Genomic DNA, 14,127 nt, shown 5'->3' with positions numbered 1-14,127 from the left:
CAATGTTTCCACTCTCCTGGAACTAGGACTCAGGCACGGGTTACCTGGAGGGGTCTGAGTGTTTACCTGGATGGAAGTGAGAACACTGTGGGGTGACCTAGATTTGATGTTTAAATGGACATGTCAGGGTGTTTATCTGTGTGGGACTGAGATGATGGAGTGGTTGGTTACCTACTGTAGATATTAGTGAGTGGTTACCTAGAGGTTACACAGTGGCTGGTTACCTAGGTTACACAGTGGTTGGTTACCTAGGTTACACAGTGGTTGGTTACCTAGATGTTACTGAGTGGTTACCTGGATGGTGCAGGCTGACAGGTCGGAGTGGCCATCGAAGCCTGGTTTCCATGCCAATGTGACGTTGTTCTGCACCAACTGAACTAACTGCACATTGACTGGAGCTGATGGAAGAACTACAGACAGACAGACAGACAGGCAGGCAGTCAGGTCAGAAGGCAAGCAGACAGACAGTCATACAGACAGACAAGAGAGAGACATTTACATTGACATTTTTGGCATTTAACAGACGCCTTATTCCAAAGCGACTTACAATCAATACATTTGAATACTAAGCATGAGAATCATCAGTCCACCATTTGTAGCAGGAAGAGTAATCCAGCTCAGGCCCGGGGCCATTGATAGAAGGAAAAACCTTCTCCTATCACCTTCTTCTAAAACCTTCTTTATTTTATTTTTTAATTTTTTGGATTACATTGGAGAAACAGAGAAACAAGGGGGGCACGTTTTTAGGGACACAGTAGAGGGGAAAGCGGGTGTCTTTAGGAGACGTAGTGCTGAGGGGCAGAAGATGTCTCAGACAGGGGGGCAGACAGACAGAGAGAGATAGAGAGAGAGAGAGAGAAAAAGAGAAAGAGAGAGAGACTGAGAAGCAAAGCACATAGTAATATCGTACTATCATACTAAATGAACGTATCGCATTAGAATGTCATTTCACAAGTTTGGTGCCCAATCATTCCTTTTTTTTTTAATATGTTAGATATCCTCATACCAAAAATGACTTCAAACTGATGCCAGTATTCCTAGTCTCACAGCTCACCTTTAATATGCACAGTGCCTGTGCGAGATACAGAGATCCCTCTGGTGTTCTTGGCCTCACAGTAGAACTTGACGCTGTTATTCACACCTACGGGGGACAGAACCAGGGCCAGGGAGACATGTTAAGTAGCGTTAAGTAGCACTCAGAACTCACTCAGCCCCACGGCCCTTTAAAGGTAAACTGTCAGTCCAGTGGAGCCAGAGTGAGTTAGACCAGAGCCGTGCCAAGCTACACCAGCAAGCCGCGCAGACCCACTTTCCCATGAACGATGGTTGGTTTTATCACTGCAGACAGACCCTTATTACAGCAGGCATGGCTCATTCCTGTGCAATGAGACCTCCGCGGAAGATGAATGCAGAAAAATTCCGTTCCATCACTGCTCGGATAAGACTCAAGGAAGCAGACGAAGACTTCCAGAATATAAAATCCAACCCTCTAACAAATGAATACTCTATACTTCCAAGTTGACAGCTCTAATTAACAATTTGTCCCAAACATTTCATTTTAACTTAGTTTTTTTCAGAACAAAAGTCTAATTAGGGGGTCTATGAACAGATGGTCCTATGCGGTGCTGTGAGTTTGCCTTCATGTCCATACTAGTACAATACTACTACCAGAGCCAGGGGAGGCTGGTGGAGGTAGAAATCAGAGGACGGGCTCATTGTAATGCCTGGAATGAAATGAGGAATGGTGTCAAAACACGTTTGAGTCCATCCTCTGATTTCTACCTCCACCAGCCTCCACTGTACCAGACAGTACCCCAAACGCAACAATCAACATCAGGTTTCTCACAACTTTACTGGTGACTGTGACTGACACTGACACACTAACGCAGCTTCTCTCTCCCTCAGAGGAACCTGTATATGACTCCTGTCTGGACTTGCCTGGACGTTAAGGATGACAAGGATAAGGAGGTTTACGGGTTTCTGAAACCACTCGTTTACAAAAGGCTCAGCTGGAGGGATACACAAGGACAACATCTCATGAACAGGGTTGACTTAAACCATGGTTGACCTTCCTTGTATGACAAATGCTTGCTGTTGTAGTTCTGCGGTTTGCTGAGGCGGATATCCTCTAAAGTGAAACCTTCACAACCCATACATGTAATGTAACGTAAATGCAATACATTTACAGGAAAGCCTGTCTCTGACTAGTGTGTGTGTGTGTGTCACTAGTTTGTCATCACACCAAAGTACTCTCACAACATACCCCACATGCCGGCGTCATAAACCAGACAGTAAAACATTCAGCTTCCAGGAAGCAGTAGACCCTCAGTCTGCGTTGTTTACGTCAACAGTATTGATTGACCATTAGGCTCCTGAGATCCACTCCCACCCCTTAAAGGAAGGAACAGCACTCTCCCCTCCCGCTCTACCCAGGAGGCAGCAGGTCCAGTTACATGACTGGACTAATACCAAAATGAATTAATGATATACTTTCATCTGTAATAACTACATCAATCAATCAGATTTCATTTATAAAGCACATTTCCTACACAACTGCAATGCTATGCGCTTCACAGAAGAAGAAACAATGCATGAACTACATCCAGTAAGTAGCATGCTAGGGTGCTCCCCGGTAGAAGTGTGTTTACAGCTACACAGGAGCATAGCCATAACACCAGGAGAGAGCCCTCATTGGTGGCTCCAGTAGGGCTCCGCCCACTGAGGATAACCTCTGGCTCAGTTCTACTGTTCTATTACTTACTTACTTACTTACTTACTTACACACACACACACACACACACACACACACACACACACACACACACACACACACACACACACACACACACACACACACACACACACACAGCCACAGCCACAGCCCCTCATTCATACACACACAACCTCACGGGGAGTGAGCAGCTAGAATTCCACAAAGCCATAAATCCTTCCTAGTATGACTAATGCTGGTGACTGGAGCTTATGACACATCAGCTTTATTGAACATATACTGGAAGGATATCCTATTCATTCATTCAGCCATTGATGTGTGTTTCTGGCCCCCCCATTTCTGAAGGAGCCTGCCATAACTCTGCTCCTTGGTTACCTCACCTACATCCAACGTTCTGATGAGATGTGCCTCTAGATAAGAGAGTGTGTCACATGACTACAACATCAGCTGCGTAGACGGCGCCTCACCCTGGACGCTGAGGACAGATGGGGAAGGCGTGGCGTCGCCCTCCTGGACCCCCCCCAGCCACCAGAGAACCTCCACGGGCTCCGGGGGTCCCACAGCGGCACAGGTCAGGTTGAAGGGCACCCCAGGGAAGGTGGCTACGTCCTGGGGTTCCAGAATGAAGTGGGGGACGCCTAGGGGGACGAGGAGGAAGTGATAGGGTGAGTTAGGGTGGTCCTCCGTGGCTCAGTTGGGAGAGCAGGAAGGAGACATTTTTAATTTGAGAAGGTGTTTGGGGAAGGGAGCACATTTATAGCTGTGGGGGAGGATGGAGGGTTGGTATATGATTTTGAATGAATTGTTTGAATTGATGTTTTTTTTTGTTTTTTGTTTTGAACTGTTGTCTTTTTTTATTTTATTGTTTTTTTTAGTTGATAGGGAGCTGATGCCTTCCTATGTGTTGTTATGTGTAAATAATGTAAATGATACGTTTTTGATAAGATAAAAAAAACAAAAATGGTAGAGCCTGGTGCTAACAACGCTTAGGTTTGGGGTTCGATTCCCGCTGGGACCATATATACCGGAAATTGTAAGCACCCACTGTAATGGCAAAAGCGGCAGCTAAATGGCATATATAAACATGTAAACAATGTCATTGTAAACAAACCCTATATACCCTAAAAAACATGGTTTAAACGATCATTTAAATCTCATGGACACTCAGTCCTGGCATCCATAGCTCTGTCAATGAACTTGACAGTGGTTACATTTGTCCAGCCACATCCCTCAGCTGTTTACCAAACTAAGAGGTGGGGTAACGCCTTCGTTGTTGTTTAAATCACAACTGTCCCTTTAAGGAATGTTGTTTGTGCTGCAGCTAAATTGATGGGCACTGAGGGGATAGAATGAGAGCAAGAGAGAGAGAGAGCGCACGTGGGCGTGCGCACGCGAAAGAGAGTTAATGTGATTGGGCAACAAGAGAAAGTTAAAGAACAGTAGATGACAGTGAGAGTGAAATGGGAGAATGGAAAAAGAGAGAGTGAGAGAGCGATGGAGGGAACGGGAGAAGGTGGGAGAGCCAACTGTATTGATTTACCTTCTACAGTGATCCAGGCGGGCTCCGAGGAGATGGTCAGACCATGGAACTCTACCTCACACCAGTACTTTCCTGCATCCTGCTGCTGGACTGACTTCACACTGGAAAGACACACACAGACACACAGACACAGACACAGAAACACACAGTTATCCCTATGGTTTCGCAATTCTATAATACCATACAGAGGAAATTACCTTTTCATATCAAACCCATTAAAACATGACAGGATTCACGTGAGTACGGTACATACACACACCCTCCAGATCCCAAGATCAGCATTCAAAGCAATACTGATGGGATGATGTCAGACAAAATACTGGTCAAAGTCAAACATCATCAAGTAACAGAATAACAGACAATAAAACAACAAACATAAAATAAACACAAGACTAGAAGGAGGTCTTGAGAACAGTGAAAGGGTCATGGGGAGCAATAAACTACAATGAGACAAAGTACATAAAAAATTATTACGGTAATCGGATTTCTATATATCAGACCAAGCACAAGAAGTTAAAGCTGAAATAAGTGACATGCCATGTAGTCAAGTGAACAAGAGTATTGTACCAAGGAAGCTCGGTTCAGGCAGTCAGCAGCCATTGTCTTCATCTATGGGAATGGGAAAGGCAACTGGCACCATTGACTTGGAGGCCTTTTTTTTTTTTTTTTAAGAAATTGAGTTCAGAGGGTACCTGGAGACCTTTGATCCAGTCCACAAGCAATTATGGTTTGTACTTGATTAGTTGAATCAGGTGAGCTGGTGGTGGAACAGATCAAATATGTGGAGCGGCTGGGGCGCCCCGAGGAGAGGGTTGAGAAACACTAGCCTAGAGGACCAGCAGCCAGGTCGACGAGAGGGCCAGCAGCCTGGTAGACTAGACTAGGCTTGCTCTTACTCAGGGCAGCCGAGTAAGCTACATTCTAGCCTCTCCTGCCCATACCTCTGGGCCAGGGGTTCCCTCAGTAAGGTGAAGCGTTCAGATAGCAATGTAACATAGAACAGACAGACCTGCCTATACAAGATGTTCTGTTCTACACCATTTCACCAACATTCTGGAACATTCAGAATAGTTATGCATAAAGAGGTCAAACAATTCCCGATTGTGCATGACAAGGCAATCACGTCTGTTCTACATGATCGATTTCAATCTAAACATTCTGTGACATTCCATCCTCCTGGACAAGGTGTACCTTCTGGATGGCTGGAGAGAGCCAGACCCCCTGGCTCCCCCCCCCCCTCAGGCATGTTATCGACAGGCTCCACCAGGAACAAAGACCTCTAAAGCTGATTAGCGCCCCTCCACCCCAGCCCCAGCCCTCCTGCCCTCCTGGCCTCCTCACCACACCAACCTGCCCCAACCCTAACCCTGCTAAATTCCTCAAAGTTCAGTCATGTTGATTCCAGACCTGGTTCAAATACATAAATGTCAACTAATTGAAAGTACTAAAAGGAGTTTTCTACTGCATCTGGCAAACTAAATCAAGTTAACAGTTTTGGGACTATTTCGTTGGTTCCATTGCATCAGCCATACTTGTATTTGCCCCATGTCTGATGGAGTGGAGGAGGAGAAAGTCTTCAAAGACGGGAACAGCAGCACCGCCTGTATTTATTGTGCTACACTGTCTGTTTGTCCAAACACAGAGGACGCTCAAATCATAACACAGAACACACCAAGCCAACATGCTGCCAAACCCACCAATCATACCTACACACACACACACACACACACACACACACACACACACTTGTCGAATTTACAGTAAGCAAGGTTCAAGTACTGTAGCTTAAAGGATAGACTCATACTGCAAGTGAATGCATCACATACATACATTCTCCATATTATAACAAAGGGTGAACATATGTACATTGTATCCCTCATATGGGTAAAAAAAAAAGGATAGAATCTATGACAGAGAGATACATAAAGCTAACAACACCTGTAACTTACATTTTTCTGCTTTTCAATAAACCAGAACTTTTCTCTGAAATATCAACTCTACCTCTGGAAGGGCTCTCTGTGATGGGACGACATCATCATCATCATCATCATCATCATTATCGTATGTATGAAGCCCAGTATGTCCATCTGAACAGATGTTTACCTTTGGAAGGTCTCAGAGTGTGATGTACATCATCATCATCATCACTGTTTACCTGTGGAAGGTCTCCCAGTGGTGTTTACCTGTGGAAGGTCTGCCAGTGGTGTTTACCTGTGGAAGGTCTGCCAGTGGTGTTTACCTGTGGAAGGTCTCCCAGTGGTGTTTACCTGTGGAAGGTCTGCCAGTGGTGTTTACCTGTGGAAGGTCTCCCAGTGGTGTTTACCTGTGGAAGGTCTCCCAGTGGTGGGCCTCCAGGGTGATGTACATCTGGTCTGTGCTGTACAGCTTCTCCCCGTCCTTCATCCACACGATCTCCGGCTCACTCAGACCCTCGATGGCACAGCCCAGCCGCGCCATGTTGCCCTGGGTTACCGTGAGGTTGGCGGGGTTCTTTGTGAACCGGAGTCCTGTGATTGGACACCAAGAAAGATGAATGATGTCATCATGGTTTGATCCATTGTTGTTGTTGTAAAATGTGAATGAACTGAAGCATCCTCACATTCTAACACAGGCACACGACAGCAAAGAGCTAGATTCCCCCTAGTTACATTTAGCCTACATTCTTACATTGACATTTTTTGGCATTTATCAGACGCCTTTATCCAAAACGACTTACAACAAATACATTTGTTGAAGTAAGTGAATCATCTGTCCATCAGTCATCATAAGAAAAATAAATCTATGCTAGGACCAGGGGCCATTGACAGTCACAATGCACGCCCACATGAATACAGAGACACACACACACACACACACACACACACACACACACACACCACAAACACACACATGGTATGAGAGGATCCGACACACACTAGTTAATTTCACTGAGCACAGAGCAGTTTAATAGTTTTCATATTCTCGCACAGATGCATGGAGATAGGATTCATAGGAAAGAGATACTAGATGTCCCTCAAAAGGTACAGCCTGGCCTCCGTTCAGTGTCAATGCGCAGTAGACATTGTGACCTGTAGAGTAGCACAATTGGGAAAAGAGAGTTTGTTTCTTTTTATTTCCTCCAAGAGGCTTTTGTCTAGAGCTGTTTGTGTCTATTGTGTGCTTGGACTTTTGCATATTGCTTGGCCGATGTTCTTGGCTGGCTGTAGACGTCATACACGCTGGCTGTAGAGGGGTGAAAGCTCTCTACTGTGGCAGCTCCACTACAGCTGGGGCTGGGATAAGCTGCAGCCTGCCCCAGACCCCCCGCCTACAGAGCGGTAGTCCACCATCAATGAGCATATTCTTCTACACATCTACACTACACTACGTGAAGTGTGTGACCATTTGAAAAGTTGTTTATACTCCGGCTGTCCCACACACCTGATGCTACTCTCTAAGATAGATGTTTCTTAGAATGGATATTTCGATATCTAACTGCCAGATGATGAGGGGGGTAAACAACTTCAAAAACATTTGTCATGGGATGACTGTGATTGTGTTGCCCTCCGGTAAAAGGAAAGGGGGGGATGGGGGATGGAATGACCATAGGGGGAAGTGTGAGTCCTTCAACCGCACAGTTACGTGACTTCAATTTCAAAATAGGTATTTGTACAAATGTAATGAAAAGTGAAGTTTACTCAGGCATAAATAAAATAACAAGGGCTTCATAATCGACAGGCAAATGCATTATTCAATATCAGTTGTGTTGAATCGCCAACAATCGAAAACTTCGGCTGAGTTACAAAGAGAAAAGTAAAGGACGTTGATTGATTTCAGACCTAGGACAAGTCAACTTTGGAACATTTCTACCTAGTGAAAGGAACATGTCTACCTAGTGAAAGGTGAACGAGCACTCTAGTGGAAGGAGAGCCCTTGGTTGCGCGGCGGCGGTCAATGAAACATCCCCTTGTTGTGGTCTTGTTATGAACCATCATCACCCGCCTACCGAACAACCTTATTGATTGATACATCTGAGGCTGGACGCTGATTTGCCAATGTTTGGATTATTAACAATCAATGATTTATTGCGCTTCAATTGTTTTCGCAAGTTGGCTTTATTCTGTTTGTGAAATATCTTAGCAAACTTACCATGGATCCCTTCATTATTTTGAGCCAGGAACAGGATAATCACAAGAGCATTTATCATCTTTTCATCGTCAGGTTTACAATGTTTAGAGGCTCTTTAGCACAAGTTCATCAATCCGCGGTTCCACGAATAGAGCCAAACAACCCAGCGGTGGCCAGCTACATGTCCAGTCCCTCGGGGCTACGACTCCGCGCTACAAAGTGACCAGAGATCCAGCTGTCTGATGCAAAACACCGGTTGGACCTGAGAGACAAAGTAGCTACTTTCATTTCCCTCATGAAGAAACCGGTTGCTACAGTTCAGTTAACTTATTCCAAGCGTTTACACATTGCTGTTTTCCTACGAGGCTAACACACAGGGTGAGGTGATCCTATGGAATGCCAGTGGCCGTGACCGCCGCCTAGTGGTGAGAGGGAAAGTTTATCCGAGATTTCAACATTAACATAAACGTGTCGCTTGAACCAATTGAATTTGGCTTGCAGCGCAGCAGACAATTAAATATATAATACACAAAAATGTCATACATGTTTTTATTAAGAGGATGGGGTATCATGGTAGACCAAAACAGGGTATGCTAAATGTGACATTGATGAACAATGAGAGCTTAAGTTGCCCGAATGCACACTCAAAGCAGAGCTTAAATAAAGGGCTAAATGTTTATATAAATACCATACCAATGATAAATACCTATGGGTTAGCAAGGATGTTGCCTTCACAAAGCTGATGTCATGTTAGGATAAACACATTAAGACTGTTCAGAAACTTTTCAGATTTTCAAAAACTAAAAAAACCATCAAAATATTACATAAAACATTAAATAAAAGCAGTAATTATAAACATCAAGTGAGGTTATCATTTATGGATCTGTGTTAATATATTGATACAGCTCATGGAGAGTATTCTGTCTCAATTCACTTACATACACTTGATGGCGGTAAGTTACATTGCTATGGACAGCCTATTGCAACTCCTTTCATAGAAAGTGCACCATTGATCAGCAACACTGATTAGATCAATATTAAGTTCTGGTTTGGGATCAAAATGTAAGATGTAAGACCCATAAACTATTCTGTGGATCAACATGTTATGGATTCTACCTCATAAAATCACAATGTTCATATAACAGAATTTCTTTAAGCATCATAATTAACAAAAAACAATGATGTTTTATGAGACCACCTGGAGATGAGTTAATAGACATAAACCAGCATAAATTAGGAGACCAGTGAGCATTCAATAATGATAAGAAATGAAACCAGTAAAACCAGCCAAACTGGTGGTGAGATTCCTGAAAGCTTCATAGCACTATGCTCATTTTCCCCATTCCTATATTGTCTCTACAATAACCTCAGTGCCACAAGTTTCCAGAAAACTCACCCCTGATTCGTTGGCATTTACTTTAGGCTGTTCTTTCAGAGAAATGTAGATGCCCCTCCCAGATCCTTACCGTCTTCCATACAACATTTTATAAAATTGCTTTATTTCATTCCGACTGCATAATGTGTTTGTAGTGCATAAACAGACATTCTAGAACTGCCGTTGCTCTGACATTCTGGATCTCTACTGTACAGGTTTCATTGGCTTGTGGGTAACCTGCAGGGGTATGACAGGACTGACAGTCAAAACACAACCACAAGCACCGTCAATATTGACAGAGATCAATAGAGGCGCATGCTGCCTGCTACAATTGTACATGTCTTGATAATTATCCAGGCAGTCGAAAAAGCCAGGGTTAAAATTCCAATCGGAAATAGAACATCACAACTAACCACCAGACTTTGTCAAGCACAATATGCTTTTGTTAAAATTACAGAAATTAAGGAAATGTGTAAGTTGGCCAATTCAAGATGCAATTTCTATGAATATTATAGATGAGTGTGCTGTACAGTCCATAGAGTTCTGTTGACATCATCATCATTCTCTGACATCATCATCATTCTCCCATGAGAAACCCAGTCCAGTCGCATGCCGTCTGCCTATCAGTCCTTCTACTGTGGTCCTTCTCCATCGTATCCTTCGGGAGCTGCTGCAGAAGCCAGAATATACTGTGGTGGTAGTGGAGTAGTAGTTAGGTAGTTAGCCGCGACCACATAGGGGCTTGGGTGTAGTTCACAAGCTGGACTCAAGGGGGAGCTACTGCACTCTTTTTCTATCACGCAAACTTCTTCTTGGTGGCAGTGAAGCGCTCCATGTACTGTGGAGGGTAAACAACAATTACATAGATATCAGGAAAACCTCAGGCTGGAACATTTAAAAATAACAGAGATAAGCTTCTTAAATGCGCGAATGAGTGAGTGTGTGTGTGTGTGTGTGTGTGTGTGTGTGTGTGTGTGTGTGTGTGTGGTCCAAGTTATGACTGCAATATTGGCCAGGTTGTATTATGGTGGTGGGATTCGTCCTATGTTTGACTAAAGCTTATGTTAAGGACGGGATTATGACTAGGAAAAAATACTAGATCTGTCTGAGCCAGAACTTTCTTCCCTTGATCCTCCTGACAGTTTGAAATCCCATTATGGTTGAGTCCACCACTCTGGAGAAACCCATCTTTGGTTTCAGCACTGCTGATCAGTGCTAAACACTGTACCTCAACCACAAAAACTATATTTAAATTCCAGATTGAGACAAATCCTGGATTTAAAATCACACTTGCGATTCCCCATTAAATATGCTTCTAGTACTAGGCTTAATCTGGGTCTGGGAAAAAACCAGCCCGAGTTGTTTAGTAAACAGTAGATTAAGACCGAGAAAGCAAGGCGTGACTCACACTCTCTCTACCTCCCTCTAACCTCGGACCGACAGTAATTAATCACTCTGGCGTCTCGTCAAACAGCCGTGACTCATCAGACAGGCTCACCGGTGACTCACCTTATCATACCCTTCCAGGTCTCTCATTTGCTTCACCTCGAACAGGTTTCCCTCCAGGGAGAGCAGAGAGACGGTGGAGGAGGTGAGGATGGCCACAGGGATGGACGTCAGCTCCAGACAGTTCTCCTCCAGCCTCAGCACCTTCAGCCTTTGGCAGGTGGCGATGTCTGGAGACACCATTGAAATCTGGAGGGAACGAACGGTTTTATGTTAGGATGGAACGAGGAATGGTATCAAACACGTGTTCAATAAAGACCTGATCCATGAAGGCAGCAGGGTGGACTGAAAGCAGACTACAGCCCCTCTAAAGCTGACCTGGTTCTGGTTGAGGTTGATCTCGATGGCCTGTAGGGCGGACACCTCCCCGGGCACGGCCTGGATGTGGTTCTTGGACAGGTCCAGGACATCCAGGTGTCGGAGGGTGCCCAGGCCGGGGGGGAACTCCCTGAACTTGTTCCCTGACAGGCTGAGGGTCCGCATGGCCTTGAGCTGCCCCACCGTGGCTGGCAGCTTCTGGAGCTGGTTACCGTTCAGACTCAGGACCTCCAGCTTCTTCAGCTTCCCTATCTCACTGGGGAGACTGGCTGAGAAGGCACAAACAAACAAGCCCACATTAACACACACGAACAACACACGCTCACTCGCTCTCTCTTAGCACACACTTAATGCAAAGAGCAAAGAGGTTGAAGCAAACAATTGCACATCAATAATGCACTAAACCAATAAACTAATGAATTATATAGAAAAGCGAAGAGATCAATAATGTCTCAAACAGTTGCCATATACAGTAACAGATGTATACAACATAGCAGGTTTGTCAAGGTATAAAACAGGAGACATAGGCCCAATCCCATTTCTTATTTTTTACCCCTACCCCTCTTTATCGAGTGGCCCTCGCAATTCGACTTGCCCCTCGGAACAGAGTTACAAGGGGTAGTGGTTGAAATCTTCCCCTATGAAATGGGACAAGCCTTCAAGACCCTGATACGTCATCAGCAGTATCATAGAAAAGCATGGATGCTCGCTATTCGTTCACAACGTATACATTTCATGCTATCAATCGATCAAACAAGTCATCAAATAAAAAAGAACAATGCTTCATTAACAGGCCAATTCATGACAGAATAGCAGTGCTCTGTAGGCTAGCAACCCGTGCTCCTACCCTGCCAATTTGCACTGATATTAGACAAGCGTTTTGTTAGGCCCAATCCCATTTCATCTCTTGCCCCTACCACTTAGCCCTACCCCTCCAATTTGGATGGAGGGCGAAGTGGTAGGGCTACATGGAGGCATGTAGGCAAACAGAGTGTTATGCAAAATCTCCCAGAATGCCTTGCGAATCATCGGCAAGACAGTGGCGAACGCACAAGCAACAAAAGAAAACCACAAATGTAATTATTTTCTTTGTTAAGAAAGATTTTAAAGGATATAGATCTGGGCCAAGCAATAACATTAGAGACACTTACTGAGTTTGTTTCCATTCAGAGTAAGACTCTTCATCTGCAGGAAATTTTCTATGGAGGGCAACAGCACTTCAATCTTGTTGTTGGACAGATCAACGGTCCGCAGGTTGGCAGTCAACTTCTGGAGCTCCTCAGGGAACTGAAATACAGCGACTCATAAGTGTATTCATCATATACATAGGATACAACCACGACTGCAATTAAATGCTTACTGGCAGACAACCTCTCAACAATGCAGTGAAATATCAAATAAGTAACAATACAATAATATGATCCAATGTTTGTTTTTATAATGTTTTGCATGGTGTTTTGGCACAGTGTTTTATTTGTACAGTATAGTATAGTGGATAGTGTACATAGCCTTTATTTATGTAAACCAGCTCCTTTCCCTTCTTGTTTTTTTTCTTTCCTAGCACCAGGGGAGCCCCCCCTCCCAAATTTCGTTGTTTGGTACCTGTACTATATCAATGACAATAAAGACCATTCATTCATTCATGGTGGCGCCCACAAGCAAATTTCAGTCCTCCTCGGATGAACAGTACATTTTCATTCTATATTTTATGTTTTTCTGATTCTGCTGCAATACCAATTTGTTTTCAATAATTACCCCGGGTAGCCAATCAACAGAACCCACTGAGCATGGGGAATTTAACATATCTGTCTCTTACCTCTGGGAGGCCCTTCCCTGTCAGCTGAAAGACCCCAGTCTTCTGCGAGGTCTCCAGGTGGGATTTGAGTGCGCTGTTCCCCATTGATAACGCTGGTATCAGCTGATGCGGTCCTCCTAGGTGACGGACTTCAACTTGACAGCAGCACCAATTTATAGATGACGATGTCAGATAATATTATAGAACTGGTGGTGTTGCAAGCTACTTCCTCCTCGCTGGTTCTCCGTGTAACACCTGCAAAACGGTATACAGGTTATAAACACAAATCATCAGGGCTGTTTATCTGACACTAGTCGGCAAAGGGTCTGCATTTACCACTGTTCCAGCTAATTGCCTAAACATACAGTGCCCCCTTCGTTTTAAAGTGACAAGAACCAAGATAAGCATGTTGACATGTTCAGTTGAAGTATTTAGCAAGCGAGTTGCTCTTCCACCGCGGCCTAATAAACACGTCTAGCTAACGTTAGCCATATGGCATCCGACCTGTAGCTGGCATTCTGACCCGATGAGCCAGACCAAGCATATGGCTGTGGGATTCATCAAGCTAACAACAACTAGCAAGCTAGCTCCATCCCAGCTGGTATTCATTTGTTTACTTACGTCAAGTTGGAAATATAACTTCTTATTTTCGCAACGCTTTACCGAGTGAACAGTTATCTCTTGAATACAATAGAGAACAACAAGGTTGAAAGACTTGTCGAACCTAAACTCTAACAAGCTTGGACATTGCTAAT

At 44.3% G+C, this 14,127-nt stretch overlaps 2 protein-coding genes across 2 annotated transcripts in view; both read right to left on the bottom strand.

Annotated features, from left to right (window-relative positions):
• Positions 1-8,626, bottom strand: part of tyro3 (TYRO3 protein tyrosine kinase) — a 23,991-nt gene extending 15,365 nt beyond the window's left edge. Inside the window, exons 1-6 of the mRNA XM_080533047.1 lie at positions 8,400-8,626; positions 6,595-6,778; positions 4,272-4,372; positions 3,199-3,369; positions 1,055-1,141; positions 295-410 (exon numbers count right to left, since the gene is read on the bottom strand). Coding sequence (XP_080389173.1) covers positions 295-410; positions 1,055-1,141; positions 3,199-3,369; positions 4,272-4,372; positions 6,595-6,778; positions 8,400-8,457 — 717 coding nt within the window. The 5' untranslated portion in view covers positions 8,458-8,626. The remainder of the gene's footprint in view (positions 1-294; positions 411-1,054; positions 1,142-3,198; positions 3,370-4,271; positions 4,373-6,594; positions 6,779-8,399) is intronic.
• A 320-nt stretch (positions 8,627-8,946) lies between these two features.
• On the bottom strand, positions 8,947-14,125 carry lrrc57 (leucine rich repeat containing 57). The gene is made up of 6 exons (XM_080531098.1): positions 13,994-14,125; positions 13,394-13,627; positions 12,729-12,864; positions 11,578-11,846; positions 11,263-11,448; positions 8,947-10,591 (listed from the first exon to the last, which is right to left on the bottom strand). Exons 2-6 carry the CDS (start codon positions 13,475-13,477, stop codon positions 10,550-10,552), a joined length of 717 nt encoding a protein of 238 aa, XP_080387224.1. The 5' UTR covers positions 13,478-13,627; positions 13,994-14,125; the 3' UTR covers positions 8,947-10,549.
• Positions 14,126-14,127: the final 2 nt, after the last annotated feature.

Source organism: Nansenia antarctica, assembly GCF_963989245.1.
Source record: "Nansenia antarctica genome assembly, chromosome: 1".
Lineage (NCBI taxonomy): Eukaryota > Metazoa > Chordata > Actinopteri > Argentiniformes > Microstomatidae > Nansenia > Nansenia antarctica.
This window is presented reverse-complemented; position numbering and strand designations above follow the sequence as displayed.

Excerpts from the sequence above, each read along its gene's own strand:
- lrrc57 (XM_080531098.1), bottom strand. The coding sequence starts at position 13,477 with ATGGGGAACAGCGCACTCAAATCCCACCTGGAGACCTCGCAGAAGACT. Across the intron at positions 12,865-13,393 it reads CAGGGAAGGGCCTCCCAGAG|TTCCCTGAGGAGCTCCAGAA; the intron begins GTAAGAGACAGA and ends GCTGTATTTCAG. Across the intron at positions 11,449-11,577 it reads TCAACCTCAACCAGAACCAG|ATTTCAATGGTGTCTCCAGA; the intron begins GTCAGCTTTAGA and ends CGTTCCCTCCAG.